The sequence below is a fragment of the Giraffa tippelskirchi genome, chromosome 3 (assembly GCF_054371585.1).
Source record: "Giraffa tippelskirchi isolate mGirTip1 chromosome 3, T2T-mGirTip1v1.2.pri, whole genome shotgun sequence".
In the NCBI taxonomy this organism is placed as follows: Eukaryota; Metazoa; Chordata; class Mammalia; order Artiodactyla; family Giraffidae; genus Giraffa; species Giraffa tippelskirchi.
This window is the reverse complement of record NC_137277.1, coordinates 12,644,216-12,666,889: the sequence shown is the minus strand read 5'-3', so window position 1 is coordinate 12,666,889 and position 22,674 is coordinate 12,644,216. Positions and strand designations below refer to the sequence as shown.

The following is a 22,674-nucleotide window of genomic DNA, read 5'->3' as shown; positions in this document are numbered from 1 at the left end:
AAATTTGTGGTCCTGTTTCTTCAGGACTCATATAATGCCATGTTTTCACTCGGTCCTCATCAAGCATCATCTGTTGGAAATGAGTGTATTCGAGTTGATGTTCTTTATTTCCTTTGACATGGAGTGTTGACTGTGTTTCTGTCTTGTAGGCACGTGATGGTGAGGACCTCCCCCAACCACAGGTACACATTTACACTGAGGACCCACCCATCTGTGGTTCCAGGGAGCATTGCATTCAGCTTACCTCAGGTAAGTAGGATGTGAATTTATTCTCCTCTAATCTTGAAAGTCGTAGAATAATCAATTTATTTAAAGCAAGCTGTATCACCCTGTAATGGTATTGATTCATATTGACAAAAACCATCTAGGTGTTATATAAGGAATTTAATGATCATTCTTAATTGCCAATTTTTACTGTATCTGTCTTTTATTGCCTTGCTTTTCTTCCCCTAATTAAAAAAAAAAAACTCTGCAGTGATATCAGTTAGCTATCAGACAGTGTCAAGTTATTTTAATGTTAGCTCTCAGGGTAATAGAGAATATATAAAAATAGCACTTACATCTAAAATTGACATCTAATAATAGTGTTTTTAAAATACAATGATGTTAGACTAAAGAACATGATATGAGTAGGGCTTCCCCAATGACTCAGTGATAAAGAATCTGCCTTCAGTGCAGGAGACTCAGAAGCATGTGGGTTCAATCCCTGAGTCAGGAAGATCCTCTGGAGAAGGCAATGGGAACCCACACCAGTATTCTTGCCTGGAGAATCCCATGGACAGAGGAGCCTGACTGGCTACATTTCGCAGAGTTGAACACGCCTGAGTGACTAAGCACAGTTGTTATTTCAAATTACAGCCTAACTTGCTGGGCTTCCATAATAAGTGGAAGGATTATGATTAGATTTATAGCTGTTGGTAGATTCTGTGGAGGGGAAATTGCCTAGCACTCTTACAGGCACATAATATATTATATAGGAGCATCGCAAGTACTAGTCTGTATCCTTTCCTCCCTTGTCATCTTACTCAGGCTGCTGATCCTTAGTCCTAAAACAGTGCAAATGCAACCCTTACCTCCTGTACTATGCCAGTTGATTGTTACCCTCCCACCCCTGGAGGTTTAGGGAAAGAGATCAAAAAGAGAGTTAACTCCTTAAGGAACTGTTAAAGATCTCTTGAATCCCTCACATGCTATGGGAAATCTTCATTTGCTATTCCCTTTTGCCCTTTTGGATGCCTCTGGAGTATCAGGACTGCTTTTTGCATTTGTTTATATAGGTCAAAGGTTTGGAATATTCTAGAACTTACCAGCCTTCTCAGAGCTAAATTTGGGACTCAGCTGGCCAGAAATGGGATTTCTAACCATTTTTCCTTGTCTCTCTGCTTTAAAAAAAAATTTCTCCAACATTTACTATAGACCAAGTGCTACTCTTAAGTGCTTTTGCATGTGTTCCCTCATTTAATTCTCTCAACAATCCCAAATGATGGATACTATTATTATCATCCTTGAGGCTATCTCTGGGTGTAGAACATAAATGTGGCTGCTTTGTGACCCCAAATCTGGGCTTAACTAGTACGCCTCTATATTTCCGGTTGGCCAAAAGTGGGATGGAGTATGACAGGAGAGAAGTGAAGGGTGGAGAGGAGGTGAGAAAGCTGGGAGGGAGAGCACTTGTTGATGCATTCAAAACGCAGCATCTTCTTAACCTCTCGCCACTGCAGAGTTCACGAAGTTCAGATGAGTAGACAAACTTGTTTTTTAGCCAAAGATTATTTTTCTCACTGTTCTTTGAAATGTTGTCAATAAGTACTCATTTTGAATCTATATCAAGCCAGTCCTGAATTCCTGCCTGAACACAATCTGTCCTGCCTCCGTATATTTTTGCCGTTGTAACCAGTCGGTACCTAGGGAGAAGCTAAAAGCCTTGTCATAAATGCCTGACACTTCTTTGGCTAGTACACAAAGAGTAGTCATGACCATTTAATGATTTGAATCCCTACTTGGTTTCATTATAGCCTATCTGATGAATTCTGGTTTATTTTTCATGAATTGAACATCTTTCTTTTTGTGCTACTGTATCAAATAGTGTAACTATCCACAGTACATTTAGAACCTGAAATACCTGATACTACGAAGGCCTTCTGGAGCATTAAAATATTATGCAAAGGAGCATCCTACTCAGTGGTGCCGGCTTTACTGCTTTCTATGTTTTGAGGACAGATATTCAGGTATAAATAAACTATAGCATATGTTTGCTAGGGCGGCTGTAACAAAGTACCACAAACTAGGTGGCTTAAAATAACAGAAGTTTATTCTCCCACAGTTCTGGAGGCAGAAGTCTGAAATCAAGGTGTCAGCAGGGCCGTGTTCTCTTTGAAGGCTGTTCCATGCTTAGCTTCTGGTGTTGCAGACAGTCTTTGATGTTCATTGACTGGTGGATGTATCACTTCAGTCTCTGCCTTCACTGTCACATGACTTTTTCCCCATTTGACTGTCTCTCTCTTTTCTTATAAGGAAGCCATATTGGCTTAGAGTCTATCTTAATTCATTGTGACCTCATCTTACCTTGATATCATCTGCAGAGACCCTGTTTCCAAATGCTGTCACATTTATCAGAGCTGGGGGCTAAGGCTTTAATGTATCTTTTTTGTGGGACACAGTTCAGCACTTAACAGCCATGTTTTAGTCTTGGAATGTGTACATGAAATTCACAGAAATCCTGTTTTCCTCATTTCCCTACTTTTGATGTGATATTAAGTGTCTTTTTTTCCCCCTCTCTTGTTTTACAGCGAAAATGGGCTGGACTTTCTATTGGGCAAGAAATAGAAGGTAGGTATATTTTTTAGCTATCTGAGGTAGATTTTCTTTATGATTTTCTCATAGTTAAAGAGATCTATACAGTTTTCTGTTCATCTGTGTTACAGTTAGGTGTATGACAATGGAAAGTAAGTAGCTACTTACTCTGTCTACTTGTTATATGTCTGAGTATTCCTGGAAAAGGAACATCCACATATTCATAGCTCACAGAAAAAGTGCAAGGTAAATTTTTGCACAAATTACCTTTAACAGCACTGTGTAAAAGTGCTGAGATAGAAACAGCAGTGGAGGAATTGATTGGAGACTGGATAATTAGCCAGAGAAATCTTTCCAGCACTGGAGTTTTGAGCATGATTATGAAGTAGGAGAAAAGCATGACATGATATTGACAAGGAACAAAGACTCTTCAGATGAGAAATAATACAAATAAAAGGCACTGGGATGGGAGCAAGCAAATTACAGGCATCGCTCATAAGTATGTTTGATTGAAAGGTTTTGCCTGAATGGGTTGTATTAAGTGATGAGAGGTGGAGTATGCAGTTAGTGGGCAGCCTGGAAATACATACTGAAATTTTTGGACTTTACACAAACACACTTAGAAGTCATGAATAAGCCCATCAAAATCCTACCTTTAGAAAAGAGTTCTAATGTCATTGTGTAGTATAGCAAGGAGTGGGAAGAATTCAGGAGTGAAGGACAATTGCTGGGAGGTTATTTGACTTGCCTGGAACTAAGCTGAATAGGACTTTGTGAAATTATGGCTATGGAAAAATTTTTTTAAAGTTGAAGTTATTTTTAATTTTTTTTTAAAGTTAAAGAGGAATAACTGGTATTACATGGTGATTCCATTTTACTGTATACTGAGATGTTTTCTAATGTCGTTGTTTAAAAAGATAAATCAGGTTTAGGGTAAGGAGAAGAAAACGTGGCAGTACTTAAGGAAACTATGGACTTTTTAAAATGTGTTATAAAGTCATCATAATTCATTAGGGAAGGATATGGAAAGCAATTTATGACTTAAGGGAAGAAAAAAAAAGACTAAGCCACTTGTGGTTTATAAACCAAAGAGCTAATAAGTGAAAACTGGCATTGTTTCTTAGTCATTGTGGCAAAGTTGGGGAAATGACGTGTGAGTCGTTTTGTCAGGTAATTTTATGTGAACTTCATGGATTTAGTAGGGCAAGTAAAGAAAATCCAAGTGTAATTAAGTGAGCTTTTTTCCTGCTAGCTTTTAAGACCTAAAAAAATTCATATTATGGAAAGGTTACAAAAACAATACAGAGATATCTTCTAAGAGATACCATTTGACTTTCATCTATACAATAGTTAATCTTTATATACTGCCTTCCTCTTTCTCCTCTCATTTTGTAATTAATTGCTTCCTTTTTTTTTTTTTCAAGCTTTCAGTCTGTTTTTCTTTTTTTTAGTGGAAAAAGCAACTTTTTAAAAGTTGAGATATTACATTATATTAGTTTCAGGTATGCATGCATGCTAAGTCACTTCAGTCATGTCTGACTCTATGTGCAACCCTATGGACTGTAACCTGCCAGGCTCCTCTGTCCATGGGGATTCTCTAGGCAAGAATACTGGAGTGGGTTGCCCTGCCCCCCTTTAGGGGATCTTCCAAACCCAGGGATCAAACCCTCGTCTCTTGTGTTTCCTGCATTGGCAGTCAGGTTCTTTACCACTAGCACCACCCTGATGCTGGGAAAGGTTGAAGGCAGGAGGAGAAGGGGACAGAGGATGAGATGGTTGGATGGCATCACCAACTCGATGGACGTGAGTTTGAGCAAGCTCTAGGAGTTGGTGAAGGACAGGGAAGCCTGGTGTGCTGCAGTCCATGGTGTTACAAAGAGTCGGACACGACTGAGTGACTGAACTGAACTGAACTGAACCACCTGACATAATGATTTGATATTTATATACATTGTGAACTGGTTACCACAATAAATCTAGTTAACATCTGTCACAAGATTTTTTTTCTTGTGATAATGACTTGTAAGGTCTACTCTACTAGCAACATTGAAATGTGCAGTACAGTGTTACTAACTCTTGTCACCATGCTGTACTTGTTCATTTCTTTCTATGGTGTTTACATGCTGTGCTGTGCCCTGCTTAGTTGCTTCAGTCGTGTTCGACTCTTGGCGACCTCATAAACTGTAGCCCACCAGGCTCCTCTGTCCATGGGGATTCACTAGGCGAGAATACTGGGGTGGGTTGCCATGCCCTCTTCCAGGATTTACATGCTATTCTTCCACAGGTGACTCCATACTTGTTTTAGTCTGAACTCTACAATAAATCTCTTAAGTGATCATGATCAGTCCTTTTGCCAGTTTCTACTTGGTTGGATAAAACCTATCCTCTAGTAGATTTCTCCAGAAAGTACATATGTGTACAGTGTTTCCTAAGTTCTTGCATATTCAGACTTTTTTCTTTTATATCTTTGATGCCTTTAAGAGCAGCTTGGCTGGATATAAAATTCTTGGCTTCTTTTCTTTCCTTGAATTTCTTGAAAATACTGTATCACATTGCCTTATTTTGTATTAAACTGTTGAGAAGTCTGATGCCAGTCTTATTTTCTTACCTTTATAAGTAATTTGATTTTTCTGCCTGGGAGCCCTGAGGGGTTTTCTGTCTTTAAATTCTAATATCCTCATTAGGATGTTGCTTGGATTGGCCATTCTGGGTCAACAACTCAGCTATACAGTACTTCATTTCAATGTGTAGATTTAAATCTTGTCTGTTTCCAGAAGATTTTCTTAGGTTTTGGTTTTAAATATTAGTTCTGACTGAATTGTTTTGATTTTCTTCTCCAGGGCTCTAATTATATATGTATTTTAGGCCTTATCTGTCTTACATCTCAGCTGCTTTCTCTCTATTCTTTGTAAATTCTTTATTTTTATTATCTTGGTTGTTTTCTTTTCTTCATTCACTGCCTCTTATTAAATATTAACTTGAATCTATTCTTCCATGGACACTTTGTAATTTATTATTCGCTTCTGAGTAGTTGTATTTTTCCTCGATTTCTTTCCTGTGTTTGATAAATTCATTGCATTTCTTTTATTAATATTTGTCTATTTCTGTTCTTACTTTTTAATCTTCTGATTTTAGGTATTTTGTTACATGTCTGAGTACTTGTTTGAGGATACTTAATTTAGTTTAAAATGTTATGTATATTTTCTATTTCATAGTTGATCTTTTTAGAGAAGACAGCTGAAATGCTGCAATATTTTATTATTTATTATGTTTTCTTTACAGTAACTTTGTGGAATTATTTTTTTTTTCTGCTTCACATGATTTTGTAGGCAAAATTATTAGTGCAAGAGCGTTCTTTTCTGTTAGTGTAGAGAAGGGCAGTTTCTTTAAGTAATAATGGTGAGGTGGGGCAGGTAGAAAGGTTGGTTGGCACAGCTTATTTCTCTTTGGTTTCTATGTGATCCCTAATTTTCTCTCTTACTGTCTTCTTTCCTTTATTGCCATATCTTGAAGGGCACCACCCTTTCTCTCTTTATCTGATTCTTTCCAGTGATTCTTTGATGTTACTGCTTCCAGTTCTACTTACCTTCAGGTCCTTTCTAGGTACCTAGAGTCTTGGACTACCAAGTCCCAAACCTGTGTGTAGTGTTTTGGCTTTTGGTGTTAGACTTTCTCTTTTGAGGGGTGACTTTTGTTTGTATTTTCCCCATGTACTGCTTTCCCTTCTTTTTTTCCACAGTGGGAGCTCTGTCTAGTCTTGTTACATATTTCTCTATTTTCAAATAATTTGAGTTTTGTGGTGTTCTCTGTCTCTTAGTAATGCTGACGGTGTGGACTGTGCTTAGCATTATTTGTTCTTCTTGCTGTTCCCACAGAGTCTTAGGAGGATGTGTGGGAATGTTCAGATTCACATTCAGATCCTCTGGATCCAAGCTTTTGGAGACAATCGAAGATATATTAACTTTAAACTGGTTGAAAGAAAACAATTACTTAAAGCAGTTGCCTGGAACACATTATGAGCCTAGTCTGTAGTCAAGATGCCTGAGAAGAGAAGTTGGTAAAGTGGAAGGAGAGAGTATCCTCTTTCTCATTTAGGGACTTGACAACTTAGCGTTTTTGGTTTTTTTTTTCCTGAATCAGAAGGAACTTAAATATTGGGATTATCTTTATTTTGTCTTTTCTTTGTGGAAGTAGGATTAAAGGTAAAATTTTTTGCCTGGGGGTGAAAATAAAGGAAATTAGATACAGATAACTGGTAGTGAATGTTGGAGAATTCGTGCTTTCTAAATTTGCCTCACAGAAATACCTGGGGAGTTTTGTTTTGTTTTGTTTTTAAAGATTCTCAGGCCCCTCCTTTGGGGAGTCTGATTCATGAATCTGTGTTTTTAACAATCACCCTTAAGTAGTTGTTATCAGCCACATTTTTGGAAACATTGACATAAGTGATTCTCTGAACTGTCACCTCCTCACCTGAAAGCATAGCGCGAAGTTGACACGGTGGAGGAGTTTGGCACCAAAGGGAAGTAGGTCGGTGCGTGAAGCCAGGGTTCCCTGTTTGTAGACACTGTCAGAGATAAAAATGAACACTTGTTAAATCTGATGAGAAGACCGATATATATGAAGCTTAGGTTTCTAATTTCCTTAAACTTACTTTTCTAAATATGAATGTTCTTAACTTTTAATGCAGATAAATTCTGTTGTGAAAAAGAAAATTCAAGATGAAGTGAAAAAATGTGTTTTGTGGCCTTAAATTGTGTTTAAAGCATTCTCCTGCTACCAGAAATGCTTATGTTGAATGTAAAATCAGTTGTTTAAAAGGCAAATCAAACAGACCTAATTGGCAGAATTACAAAACTTAAGTGTTCAGATGGGACTAAGGTGGAGTAAGCTTGAGGTAAGGAAGGGTTTGGGGGCCTGATTGTTGTCATGATGTAGCATAAAGGTACAAAGCTTTTTCAGTGTAAGTAGAGGTGTAGGCAAAGAGAGAATAAGAAGTTTGGTATGAAGGGGAGTGTTTATTCAAAGATTCTAAAACAAGAGTTCTGTCTGTAAGGAGAACTTTTTAGTCAGGTCAGTGATTTTAGTTCTCAGACTAAATCTTCTAGAAAAATCATTTAGTCTTCTCTCTGTCTGAAAGTACCATGTTTTAAGTATTGCAGACTGATGTTCAGTTAACACATGTTTCTTTGAACCTGTCTTTGTAATGCTTGTTCAAAGCATTGGCTATAATTTTTTATTTATAAATTAATCTTTGATGTTAATTTGCTATTGATCATAAAATAAGAAACATTCTTAACCTTTTGGCCCTTTGCTCCTTGTTGAAATCCTCAGGGCATCTGTCCCTTTGGGGGCTGATGGTGGCGCTGACCATGGTGCTGCCTGTGAAACTGTCCATGGTACTGCGCTAGCATTTGAAATTGTAACAACTTGGTCTTTTCTATTTAGGAACATTGACCTTAAATTAAAATGCATTGGAAAACTATAGTCAGTAATGATGATATTTTAATAACTTATTCAAATTTCTTGGTATAAGAATGGTTCACACACGTGTATATATCCATGCATATATGTATACATATGCATACACACACACACGATGATGCTGTGAAATTGTTTTGGAGTCTTTAATGCACAAAATTGTATCATACTGTGCAACCCTTTCTGAATTATACTTTTTTCACTCTATATTATGTTTTAATGGACCATTCATCTTTATTAAATATATATCAGATTTTAATTTTAAGTGCTACACATTATTCTACATTATGACTATGCCGCATTTTATTCATCATTTCCTGACTGATAGGCATTTTTTAAATGTTTGACTATTAGAAATAGTGCTGCAATGAACCTCCCTGTAACTTTTGTTTTAGACACATATTCAAGAGTCTTCTGGGGACAGACCCCTGGAAATGAGATTGTCAGTCAACTTTTATTTATTTTCCATTAATAATTCACCCTATAAATATTTCATCATATGGAGAAATAACTAAGCTCTCTTATGAAAATCACTCAGAATGTAATCTGCACTTCCTAGGAAGTACACAAAAAGAACCCAACATGCAGAAGTGGAGGCCAGAGAGAATTCTGAAACTCTCAGCTGAGATTTGAGCTTATCTTTGATCTTCAGCAAATTTTCCAATCCTCCATCCTGGCTTTCTTTGTTATTTTGCTTTTGAAAACATATATCAAATATGTGTGTCCCCTTTATGATGGCAGACCAAAATACAAAAATATGATTAATCAAGCAATTTCATTCAGAGGATTTATAAAAAATCCTTGTACGTAACTCAAGACTAAACTCAGCTGGTCTGTAAGAAATAAGTTGAGAACAGAAATTGGGCATGAAAGGACCATAAAGATTTATCTAGCCCAGTCTTATTTTATAGGTGTGACAAATCAAGGCACAGAAAGTTAGGTGATTTATAGATTCGTCCATTTACTAATAGACTGAAACACACAGTTTCCAGAGTCCCTTTGTTTTGCCTCTTTGTTACTAACATGGAAAGTATAGGTGTTTTGCTGCTGTTGTTTCATTTAAACAGTTCATGAATATATTAAGCATCCTGCTGACACTGTTGTTTGTTTGCTGTGTTCACTCAGTCATGTCCAACTCTTTGCGACCCCATGGACTGTAGCCCACCAGGCTTCTCTGTCCTTGAAATTTTCCAGGCAGAAATACTAGAGTGGATTGCCATTTTCTCCTCCTTGGGATCTTCCCAACCCAGGGATTGAACCCGCATCTCTGGCATCTCCTGCATTGGCAGGCGGATTCTTTACAACTGAGTCACCTGGGAAGCCCACAGACACTATTGGGTGCTGTTAATACAAAAATGAGCTAAAGGTCTGGTCTTTGTCCTGTTATGCATGTAGAACTTACTGTGGTTCCCTGAAATCATAGGTGCTCAGTAAATATTTTTGTAGTATTAAAAAAAGAAATGTCAAGGTCTTAAGTTGCTATGGAGGAAATCCCGCTAGAAAACATTTTTTTCTCAAGGGTTTTTTTGGTTTGGTTTTGTTTTTTGTTTTGGTCCTATACTCTTAATTTGCTAAAGCAAAAGAGTCCACACCTCTGACCTTAGCTCTTTCTTGTGTCAAGCAAAAGTCTTGTTTGGAAACAGCATGGTATGCCATCTCCACCGGGACTTCCCATTCTGTCACTTCATTCTCTCCTCTGCTTAATGAGGAGGAGGAAGATGGAGAGGCTATATGGGGACAGCTGTAAGTTCCCCAGAACAGTCAGATGAGGGGTAAAAGTACAGGAGATTGCTGTTCAGTGTGTTCCAGTTAAGTCAGGGGGAAGAACATCTCTAGTGGTTATTATTATTTTTAAAAAATATCTGTGCCTTATGTATCCCTCCAATGAAAGTCATGAAAAATCCCCTTTTGGTCAAGTTCTAATTCATTTATGTGAAACTTTTAGTTGCTTGAAGCACAGCGAGGATTTACTGTCTCTTTGATTTAAAAAAATGCTCCTTTTTTTCCTCCCTAGTGTCTTTGTATACCTTTGACAAAGCCAAGCAGTGTATTGGCACGATGACCATTGAGATTGATTTCCTGCAGAAAAAAAGTATCGACTCCAATCCATATGATACTGACAAGATGGCTGCAGAATTTATTCAGCAGTTCAACAACCAGGCATTCTCAGTGGGTCAACAGGTAGTTTTAAACTTTCTTTCATTTAGAGACATTCTGATCTCTGTACTTGTCCAAAATTAATTGTTTTTTAAAAGCAGAGAAGAGCTTTGCATATGAACAGCTATAGCTAAGGTTAGTGATAAAAAGTGAGGGAAATATATTTGCTGAACCTCTAGCAGACTGTTTAGAAAAATTATAAAGTACCTCTTAGGTTACAGTGTCATATATGAGGATGGCAGCTTTTCTTTCTGTAAATTTGGAAACACTATAGACATGTATATCAAATTTCTTTTCTTGTCATGGGACATTTGTCTGTGGATATCTTTCTGTTTTACTGATGTATTTCTGTAGAAAAGTAATTCTTAACTTTTTTGGTTATGAGCTTTTTTGAGAATCTTAAGAAAATTACATGTAAATATATATTCAGTTTTTTATGGAGCTTTTGAAGCCCAGATTTTCTCTTTTTGAAAATAATATTGCTTATAACGAAGATGAGAATCCATATATACAATGGAATATTACACAGCCATAAGAAAGAGTGAAATAATGCCATTTGCAGCAACATGGATGAACCTGGAGATTATGATACTGACTGAGTGAAGTGTGAATCAGATAGAGAAAAACGTATCCTAGGATATCACTCATATATGGAATTTAATTTTAAAAAAGAAGTGAACTTGTATACAAAACAGAAATGACTTACAGCTATTGAAAACAAACTTATGATTACCTGATCAATTACCTAAACAAACTTATGAAACGTTGGGGGAGGGATAAATCAGAAGCTTTGGGTGAACACACACATACACTACTATATACAAGATAGGTAACCAACACAGACCTACTGTATAACACAGGAAACTCTACCCAATATTTTATAATAACCAATATGAGAAAAGAATCTAAAATAGAATGAATATGTGTATAATTGAATCACTTGGCTGTACACCTGAAGCTAATGCAACAGTGTAAGTCAACTATAGTCCAATAGAATAAAAGAAAAAAAATGATACTGTTTATATTGCTCCCTTCTTTGGACTTCAGTTAGTACATTGTTTGGTTTTCTAAGGAGAAATACATGCATTTTTGTGTGTGTGTGTGTTTTTTCTTAATTTTACCTAAAAAATGTGTGAGTTCATAAATTATTATTTGTTTTTCTACATAAATAATCTCTGCTCTTTTGACCTTACCATTCCATTTGTCTCTTTTTCTGTGACTTTTCTGAATCATTAACTCCTTCCTCCTACCATAGCTCCGTAGCCGCTGTTCTCAAACTATGGCCTTGAGGCCCTTTCAGGGAATTTGTGAGGTCAAATCTAATATCAAAACATTTTTTAAAAAGGATGTTATGTGCCCATTTCCTCTTATTCTCTCACAAGTGGAATTGTGCAGACCACTTGATGGGTACTAGCATAGTTACACTGCCTCCTGAAGCAAACATGAGTGCCAAGCGGTCTTCCATTAAGCAAGAAATTAGAGATTTGCAAAAATGTCACAGTGCCACTCTTCCTGCTTATGTTTTATACCTTGGGAAATGGAAGTATTTTAAAATAAATTAAAACTGTGATATTTATGTTAATATATAATGTACTTAATTGTTTTTTAAAAAATTAATAAAGTTTCTTATTCTAATTTCTAATACAGTGAATATCAACAGATTACAATCCATATAAACAAAATTTGGTGTTTGAGGAATATAAAAGGATCCTGAGGCCAAAAAGTTTGAAAATTCCAGCTTTATAGTGTTCTGATCTCTTGAGTTACATAGACTGTCCTTGTGTCTCTCCTGTGGGAATGCCTGTAAAATGGGAGAGATGGGAGAAGGAGGGACCTGTGGAAATGAGTGGAGTGTCATTACCTGGAAAGATGAGGCTCTCAAGGATTTGGTTAACCCATATATCATAATGTCAAACTTTCACAATTGGAAACTTGAGTTACTGATAGTCAGGAAAAGGACACAGAGCACTTATTGTTTTTAAGAGTACTGGAATTGGAATGAACCTCAGAGGTTATCTTGTCTAACCTCCTCATTTTGCACATGAGGAATTTTATTTAGGTCCAGAGAAGATCTGTGACCTGCCCTGTGTAGCTGAGACAAGAACCTGTTAGTCAGTTGATCCGCTCATTAATAAATAACTTATTGAACACCTAGTATGAGTTCAGTAAATACTATTTTAGGCCCTGTAGATCTTTGGTGAATAAAGCAGACACAATTCCTACCTTTTTAGAGCTTCCTTTCTAGTTGGGAAAGACAGAAAATAAGAAAGAAATGCCATGTACTGTTAATGTCAGTAAAATGGGATGGTGCACTAGAGATCCGCTGGGCTGCTGCTTGGAATTAGATGGATTGAGGAAGCTCCCCAGGGTGATAGGTAGTTGATAATTTGTTTACTTACCTGCCCATTGCTTTTAGGGCTTCACCATAATCCTTCTGGATTCCTACACTTTCTGATAGTTGTGCTCAAATTGCCTAACTAAAACTTCATTGTTTTTACCTTCTCCTTTAGCTTTTGTATTTTAATAGAAAATGCCTTGGCATTTGTAATAATTTAAAACCCAGTAACATGCAAATGTCTACAAACCCACGAAAAAAAATCCTCCATAATACAGAGAAGAAGTAAATATCTTAAATCATTCTTCTTAGTATTTATTCCCATTCGTGGTGATTAGTAGTGGCAGGATTGACAGTCAGCCTTGTTTATTGTATTTTTGTTATACCCCAGTACCTCGAAGAGGGCCTAGTTTGTAGAAGGCACTGAAGAAATACTTGGTGAATGAATGAGCATTCAGAAGCTGTCTCTGCACTTGAATGGAAGGCTCTTTGTATTGATTGTAGAAAAGCATGATTTTAGAGATACACACCAAGGCTTGCATCCTGGCACTGTCATTTGCTGTGACTCTAGGTCCCATTTAACTCCTCTCTGAATCTCAGCATCCTTACTAGTAAAATAGGACTGATTTTTTGCAAGAGAATTAGTGAGTATTAATTACAGACCATCCTGTAATGTTTTTTGGCACACAGCAGACACTCAGTAAATGTTAGTTCCTTTGTTATGTGGGTAGTTTGCCTTGTGGAGAAGAATGATATACAAGAGAAAGCTGCTCGCCTGTGTTTACAAAACATTGGCGATGATGTGAAAATCAAACCATTATATCATGAAGTGATTTTTTTTTTTTCCCCATCTTTTCTACATAGCTTGTATTTAGCTTCAATGAAAAGCTTTTTGGCTTACTGGTCAAAGACATTGAAGCCATGGATCCTAGTATCCTCAAGGGAGAGCCTGCAACTGGTAAAAGACAGAAGGTATGTTTTATTTCTGATAATCTGTATGATGTGCATTGTGCAAATTAATACAATTTTCCTAGCCATTCTCTCACTCAGTGATTTCTTTTATATTATGTACTCTTTTAAGATAGTAGGGAAAAATTGCCTTTAAAGCCAGCATAGTTATTAAAATATAGTATAAAACAGACTTATGTGACGATCTGATAGTAATTTGAAATAGCTGATACTTTGAAAAATTTGATTTGCTCATAGAGACTTCATTTCCCCTTTATTTTTCACCTTGCTTTGAGAAGTCTAGAAATCTGCTGTAAGACTAACTACTAATTATTGTCTTTCTTTGTAGATTGAAATAGGGCTGGTTGTTGGAAACAGTCAGGTTGCATTTGAAAAAGCAGAAAATTCATCACTCAATCTTATTGGTAAGATTTACAGTTTTTAGAAGATTCTGAGTAAAGTGGGACCATCTGTTAATAATGGGCTTCCCTGGTGGCTCAGTGAAGAACCTGCCTGCAATGCGGGAGACCTGGATTTGATCCCTGGGTTGGGAAGATCCCCTGGAGGAGGGCATGACAACCCACTCCAGTATTCTTGCCTGGAGAATCCCCATAGACAGAGGAACCTGGTAGGCTACAGTCCATGGGGTGAGAGTCGGACATGATTGCTTGACTAAACACAGCACATCTATTAACCATATGTGACTCAAGTACAGTGATTAAACGGGGAGGGAGAATAGGGACATTTGCCTTGAAAAGGCTTATCACAGAATCATGGACTATTTCCTATCTTTCAGATGTGCTGATGTAGAAAAAATTTAAAACCTTCACTCGATACTAGATCTGTTTTGTCCAATAGAAATAAAATCTGAGCCATGTATGTCATTTTAAATTTCCTAGTAACTACACTAAAAATAAGAGAAAAGATACAGATAAAAATTAATTTTTAAACTTTTAATAAATATGCTCAGGCTGATAGAAGATTCATAAAAAATAAAAAAAGATTCATAAAAAATATTTCAGAAAGTTCCTGTATACCCTTAACCAGCTTCCTGTGATGGTACCTCTTAAGTAACCATAGTACACTTTTCCAAAACTAGATTAACATGGTTCCATTGCTGCTGACTAAACTAGAGACTTTATTTGGATTTCATCGGTTTTTTCATTATGTCCTTTTTCTGTTCCAGGATCTAACTCGGAATTCCATGTTGCATTTAGTGGTTTAGTCTCCATAGTCTTCTCCAGTCTCTGACAATTCCTCTGACTTTCATTGTCTTTTCATGACCGTGAGAGCTGGTCATGTATTTTGTCCTTCAGCTGGTTGTGTGTTAAATGTGATACTAGTATTATTTCCATTAGTGACTGAGTTAAACGATCAGTGTACAGGTTAAGAAAGTCTTTCCAGCAGATTCATAGTTCAGTCCTACTCTTGTACGTTAACCTCACTTTTATTATATTAAAATAATGCAGATTGGGCTTTAAAAATAGTAACTCATCAGCATAATGATGCCATTAACTCTATTTACCTATGTTGATGTCTATCCCAGTACAAGGTAGAGGATTTTCAGTGGTTATACACTATTATATTGAAAGTGATTTAAATTTGAATGTGTGTCCTTTTCTCCAGAGCCATAAATTATCATTCCTCTTTTATTGTTTTTCAACTGTAAAATATTTATTTTATGAAATATGAATAAGCATTCAAAAACAGCTCACTCTAAAATTTAAAAAATTTGAGTATATTTTCATACTGTTTTATAGTTTGTTCTTTTTGCTTAACATATTTCAAGCATCCTAATAAATATACTTCTGCAATATTGTTTTTAATGACTATATTGTTTTATGACTTCCTTGGTGGCTGAAGAATCCACCTGCCAAGTAGGAGACTCAGGTTTGATCATAATTAGGATATATCATAATCTCCTATTGTTGATCCAATATGTTTCTGGAGTGATTTCTTTGTATATTATGTGGTATATTATCCCAAGAGAGTTGTGAGACTTTCATACAATGGAGATACTTCTAAGTGTGATTAATAGTTTTCCCCCCATTGGAAAGTAAAATTGTATAATTTGGCCACAAGAGGGCAGTAGAGTGTAATAAAAGTATTTTTGGTTACTTAATAAAGGAAGTATTAAGTCCACAAAACTAACCATACAATTAGCATCTAGGGTAAACTTTTTCTAATGTGACCTGTTATTCCCTAATTAAAAGAAAACTATAGTTCTTTCTTTTTTTGTTTATAGTGGACTGTACTAAGGCATTTTTATTCTTTGTGTTTGAGAGAGTTAATGTGGTTCTCTTGAGTTACTTTAGGGGGCACTATGACATTTAAGTTAGATAATTTTCTTCTTTGTGAAAGAATTTGAAAACATGAATTTTGAAATCATTCAAGACTTTAGGATGATTTTAGATTATTGTACAAATGAAGAAAAAGCAAGTAAGACATCAAACTTCATACATCTTTTCAGGCCGAAGAGTTAAATTCCTGATTATATGCTTAATTTAGATAAGTATATGTATTTTTAAATATTGCTTTAGGAGCTTCAAGGGACTGCTAGATTTCAGTTGCATTTCTGGCAACTAGTGTTTTCTTCATCAGATACGCACATGGTGTTTCTTCTGATCAACCAAGTTAGTTAACTTGGTTAGGAGTTAGAGGTCAATAAGACCAAGCTCCATGGATTGACTACAGTGTGAGTTAGGCCAGTCATTTTGAAAATGTTTTGCTGACCCTAAATGGGGACCAGACAAACTAGCGAATATAACAAAACTCATCCTTCTTAAAAAATCAGCTAAGATGTTTTCATCTTTGATAGCTTTTCTTTATTCACTGAGGATGCCCAGGGAGTTCTGACTGTCTTTTTACATTTAGTGATGAAGTTCTTCTCTCACATTTGATTATCTTTGTTTGAAATAGGCAAAGCTAAAACCAAGGAAAATCGCCAGTCTATCATCAATCCTGACTGGAACTTTGAAAAAATGGGAATAGGAGGTCTGGACAAGGAGTTTTCAGATATTTTTCGACGAGCCTTTGCTTCCCGAGTATTTCCTCCAGAGATTGTGGAACAGATGGGTGAGTTTTAAAAAGAAAAATTGGATAAAATCTTGTATTGTTTTTAAAAATACAGATGTGATAAAATCTGTTTTCAGTAATGTTTTGAAATTATTTTTCAGGCCTGACAAACTATTTCTGTTTTCTTCCTCTTTTAAAAAAGCTTAGAAAAACTTTTAAGTTTTAGGATTTTTAAAACTACATTTTTAATTTTATGGGAAAATCATTAAAATAACTGTGGTTGCTTGATTTAATTTATTTATCCGAGTATGTTTCTCTATAGGACATATTTAGAAATTTCATTTTATTTATATATTTATGAATTTTTAAAACAGGGCCTATTTAGAAATGTCATCTGACTCTAAAGGTCAGATTTACTGTGCTGAATAGTCATTATCTATTAGACTATGGATATTGTTCTAATATTAGCTGTTGCTTTTTTTTAAGTTGTATTACCCATTTAATACATCTTCATACCTGGTAAATGGATACTTGGCATGTTTTAAATTTATGCAAAAGGACAAATGCAAAATATACATAGGAATTTCCACATTGCATACAAAGCAATGCACTAGTCATTTATCACTTTTTTCTTGAAGGTTTATTTAATTTATCTGTGTGTGAAATGGCTTTATTTGCCCTGGTAGAAATGCTGTCATGACTGTTTTCATATGCATATCATAGGTTGGATTGGAATGTTAGCAACAGAATATCTGAGGAAGGAATTTATACCATAACAGCTTCTGGCAGACTATTCGTGTTAAAAACTGTATCCAAAAAAACTGAAGGAATACAAATATATTACTCCCTTCACCTCCATCATTCTTTATCTTTAAATTGCTACTGGGAGATAAAAGTATATTCATCATGGTAGGACTAAGAACTACTTTCTGGACACTAAGTGCTTGGTTCTATCAACCTCCTGTTGTTGGTAGCCTTTCGGCCTAGTTGCTCACTCTGATAAGTTACACACGGCACACACCTGTTCACTGGCTAAAGGTCGAGTTTGAAATTGAATTAAGAGAAAATGACAGAGACCCTCATCACCTGAGTTTTATACACCTTGAAATGGCAATAACATACTTTTTTTTTTATCTGAAAAACACAAAGGCCAAGTCTGTAAAAAAACAGAATTTTAATTTGGAAAATAGTTAAAAATGTGATCATTCACTACCTTGGTAATGTGTATTTTGAGGCACAATAAATCCATAAAACTTTAAAATAAAGATATGGAAATATTGCTTAAGTATGTTTGAGGTATAAGCAGAGATTAAAGGGTGATTCCAAATGCTCTAAGTTACTCTTGTGCAATATCTTTTTACTCATTTTCAAGCCTGAGCCCCATACAGAGAGTATAATGACTGTGTCTTTGAACGTTTAAACTCCCCCTGGTGGCTCAGCGGTCAAGAATCTGCCTGCCATGCAGCAGACGTGGGTTCGGTTCCTGGGTTGGGAAGATCCCCTGGAGAAGGGAATGACAACCCACTCCAGTATTCTTGCCTGGGAAAGTCCATGGACAGTGGAGCCTGGAGGGCTACAGTACATGGAGTCACAGAGTCAGGTACGATTTAGCGAGTAAACCACCACCCCTCCACAGCCAACAAGTAGAAAAATAGCTGCTTCTATAAGTTATATCTTTTAACTATATTAAAATATTTTCTCACGGTTTAAAAGCTTATGAGGATTCAGATACTAGTTTCCTGTTTGTGCATTGTCCAAACCTTGCTCATTAGGGCCTCTCTCTGAGGTTGAGAAAACAAACTATAAAGAAGTAAACCCGTTTCTGTTGGTTTGTGACTCTGTCAGCTCTTGAAGAGTTTGAAATTAAATCAAAACAGATTTGGAATTTCTGAGTGACTTTAATCTGTTTCTGCAGTCCGTATTGAAATTAGTTGAATTGTACAGTATGCTTTTTGTTGTTGTTAACATGCTTTTTGACCAAGGACCTTGAATTTCAGTTTTGTTTGTGAGTACTACTACCCGTTACCTTTTTTAAGGATTTATTTTTCTAATATTTTTACTGATTTACTTAGGCATAAATGAGTTCTTTTAAAGAAGTAATACTTTTTTATCTTTATGGCTTTTTGCCATCAAGAAGCATATGTTATCAATTTGACTTAAAAGATAATAAATTGGGGTGGGAGGGAGGCTCAAGAGGGAGGGGATATATGTATATGTATAGCTGATTTGCGTTGTTATATAGCAGAAACTAACAACATTATAAAGCAATTATGTTCCATTTAAAAAATAAATTTAGAAAAATGGGGTGGGGGAAAGCAGTAAGTCTAAAGGTACCTTGGTTTTTGAGCTGAACTAAAAGACATTTTTTGTTTCTTTATTCTGAATGAAGATTCTCAGTGTCCTTATGCTACTTTTTTAATGGTGAAATGTCTGAGCAAGAATTATCTTGCTGTGCATGTATCATTCCTTATTTTCCTATAGAGGCTTCTTTTCTCATTTGAATTTTGGGGGAATTACATAGTAGAAAAATTTCATTGCCTTATGAGTACACTGTGGTTAGAAAGTTCTCATTAGGCTTTGATAAAGGCATATATAAAGTACAAATTGCTACATTTAATTTAACATTACATGCATCTTTTTTATGTATATCCTGTGTTCTTTTACCCTGCCAAGTGGGAACAGAATTGGCCGATTTTTTTCCTTCATTCTTTGTTAACTGAATAGTCAACCTGCATGAGATCTCACTGGACATGGATATGATTGGTTAAATCAAATGAAAAAAAATAGGGGTTAGAAAAGAATAATTAATGTAGGTTATGCAACTATTTTGTTTTATTTAAACAGGGAACATTTTTATTTTGGCTTGAGACCAAATCATTGTCTTTACCATGGAATCTAGAGTTATGTCTACTTTGTAAACAGGAATCTTAACTAAATGGATCTGCTTGCCTATATATCAAGGTTTCAAGTTCACAAAGTGATAAGTTTAGAATTCTCTTCTGTCATTGTGTTTATGAGACTGATAATTATGCTTCTAGGTAATAGAGTTCTTTTCTCTTGCCTGTAAAACTTCATGTTGCTTTTCAAAATTGCATATATAGTTTAGATACATACAGAATTTTGCTGATGAGATACAGAAAGACTAAAGAATTAACCAGAGGCACACAATTATGCAAAAAAATATAGGGATCAGATAATGTAATAGACATGAACTAAGTGTCCCAGAGTTTCCCATATGTTAGTTTCTCTCTTGAAATACTTTCAAGTACGTAGTATACACCTTCCTGTTTTTGTTATAGTATTTTAAGAGATAATCTTTTAAAACTTTTATTTATTCATTTTTGGCTCTGCTGAATCTTCATTACTGCATGGGCTTTTCTCTTGTTGTATTGAGTGGGGGCTACTCTCAAGTTGCAGTGCGTGGGCTTCCTACTGCAGTGGCTTCTCTTGTTTCGGAGAATGGGCTCTAGGGTGTACAGGCTTCAGTACAGGCTCTAGGATGTACAGGCTCTGGGGTGTACAGTTAACAGTTGTGGCGCATGGGCTTAGTTGCTTTGAGGCATGTGGGATCTTCCCGGATCGGGGATCCAATTCGTGTCTCCTGCATTTGCAGGTGGATTCTTTACTGTTGAACCACCAGGGAAGCCCCTGTTAAAATACATATATATATTTTTATAGAATTAAAATCAAGGAAGGCCTTTAAGGGGAAAAGAGGTCACATACAACCAGCCCCACAGAGAGTGGAAGAAAGGTCATATGTAGAATTAGGAGAAGGATTTACTTTGGGGGAATGTACTTTGACTTCTGTTGTTCTTGTTTATGGTGTAACGATTTACTTTTTCCTTGTCTGGAGCAGTTGGACTCACCCAAAAACCTACATGGGGCTGCTCTTCCTTGAAAGCATATGAAAGCATACCATAAATGTCAGAGCAAAAACAACAACTTTTTTTTTTCAAAGAACAGTGAAATAATTGTTAAAGAATTACTTTAGAGACCTTAATATAATTTTAGGACTAATTTCACATGCATCAAGCAAAGTGGCTTTGGCAGAAGTTATCTGTTTCAGAGCTAGAAGGAACCTACATGGGGCTGCTCTTGAAATTATATGAAAGCATTATCAAGGAAAACTAGACCTAAAGTTTGCACTTAGCGGGTACCCACCAGCCTCTTAGTTAGAATGTCCTCCATTGCCTACAGTGATAGCCGTTTAGTTAGGAAAGACCTTATATCCTTACTCTGTGGGATAATAGAAGTACCTTTTGGATCCCAGGATAGAAACCTGGGCATCAGAAACCAGCCTCGGTAAGTGAGGGTGAATAAACGCCACAGCCCTTGCGTACACTCAGGTGTCAGTGGAATGCCCTTGTGCTCCTGTTCAGCCCTTCACCACGCTTATTGCCTGGTGCCCAGTTGTGTGGAGAGTGCTCTAGACAAAGGATCACCTCCGTTCTCATTATAGCTCTTTGGTTGGAAAAGATAGTTTGTACAAAGAAACTTCCTTTTTTGGCTTCCCTGACAGTTACCTCTATACCATAAATGTCAGAGCAAAAACAACAACTTTTTTTTTCAAAGAACAGTGAAATAATTGTTAAAGAATTACTGTCTCTTAATATAATTTTAGGACTAACTTCACATGCATCAAGCAAAGTGGCTTTGGCGGAAGTTATCTGTTTCAGAGCTGGAAGGAAGGCCTCAAGCCTCATCCTGTCCTTGGGTGGACCTATACCTTGTAACGGGCTTCCCAAGTGGCTCAGTGGTAAAGGAATCCGCCTGCCAATGCAGGAGACCGTGGAGACACAAGGTGGATCTCTGGGTCGGGAAGATCCCCTGGGATAGAAAATGGCAACCCACTCCAGTATTTTTGCCTGGAAAATCCCATGGACAGAGGAGCCTGGTGGACTACAGACCATGTGCTCACAGAGTCAGACCTGACTGAGAAGGAGCACTATACTTTGTGATAGAAGTGCAGGCCACCCCGAGGGGAGTAAAGCCACTAGTTAGCATCTTGTACCCCCTTTCTTTGAAACTGACACTGTGTTCTTTCTTGTCCCCCTTTCTGTGCCTCCATCTCTAAGCCCATTTTCAATCTGTATTTTTAAGGTCTCTTGAAATTCTAGAGGAAAGCAACTCGTTTCTGATATCACCAGTGAAACTGCAGTCACTCTATGAAGTCGAGCTGCTGAGAAGATAAGGAGCCTTTCAATCACATGCAGACATCTTTCACATGCTAAAAACAGTGCGAATAAAATACAGTGGAAGAAAGGGCGCTGAGGTTTTGTCCATGCCATATTTAGGAGAGAGGGAGTTTTTGCTAAGATTAACATAAACACTGACACTCTTAAAATGCATTTTCACACCCCCACACATGAGGAGAGATTGCAATTTAAATGGGGGTTAAGACATCTTGCCGAACTCTAGGGCTCAGTAAAAGGAACCCTAAGGCTAAAGAGCTTATCTGAAATTTGAAAAAAAAAAAAATGAAGCTTTCTGACATTCATCTTTTTTCCTTGTATTAGTCATAACTTGCTTTTCAGCTATATTTTAGGTTTTGAATGCCAGCCTGACATCTGTTCAAGTCTGCCTGTAATTTATTAGGAAAGGAAAAGAAAGCAATTGCTCACTAGTTAGAGATGCAAAACTTACCCCTTCTGCTTTTCCACGAAGTACTTATAGATGATACTTGAATATGAAGAATGTGATAATTTAATAATTTACTAATTCTAACTTCAGGTTGGGGAATTTATCTTTTATTTTTTTAATTAGAAGAAGAAAATGGCCTTATGACCATGTGATTTTCAAAATCTGTAGAGCAGGATATAAAGATAAAGCAGACACCCTAAGGAAATATTACGGGTGCCTTTTTGTAAGCTGAAAATTTTAACCTGAAATTAAAGTTTCATTGGTTTTAATTTTTTTAACTTAAATTTACTTACATTTGAATATAAATG

At 36.4% G+C, this 22,674-nt stretch overlaps 1 protein-coding gene across 2 annotated transcripts in view; it reads left to right on the top strand.

Annotated features, from left to right (window-relative positions):
- NSF (N-ethylmaleimide sensitive factor, vesicle fusing ATPase) overlaps positions 1-22,674 on the top strand; it is a 149,272-nt gene that overhangs the window by 20,387 nt on the left and 106,211 nt on the right. For both annotated transcript variants that reach the window (XM_081576437.1, XM_081576435.1), the window contains 6 exons: positions 150-249; positions 2,790-2,829; positions 10,286-10,452; positions 13,628-13,735; positions 14,061-14,136; positions 16,631-16,786. In XM_081576437.1, the coding sequence (XP_081432563.1) occupies positions 150-249; positions 2,790-2,829; positions 10,286-10,452; positions 13,628-13,735; positions 14,061-14,136; positions 16,631-16,786 (647 nt within the window). The remainder of the gene's footprint in view (positions 1-149; positions 250-2,789; positions 2,830-10,285; positions 10,453-13,627; positions 13,736-14,060; positions 14,137-16,630; positions 16,787-22,674) is intronic.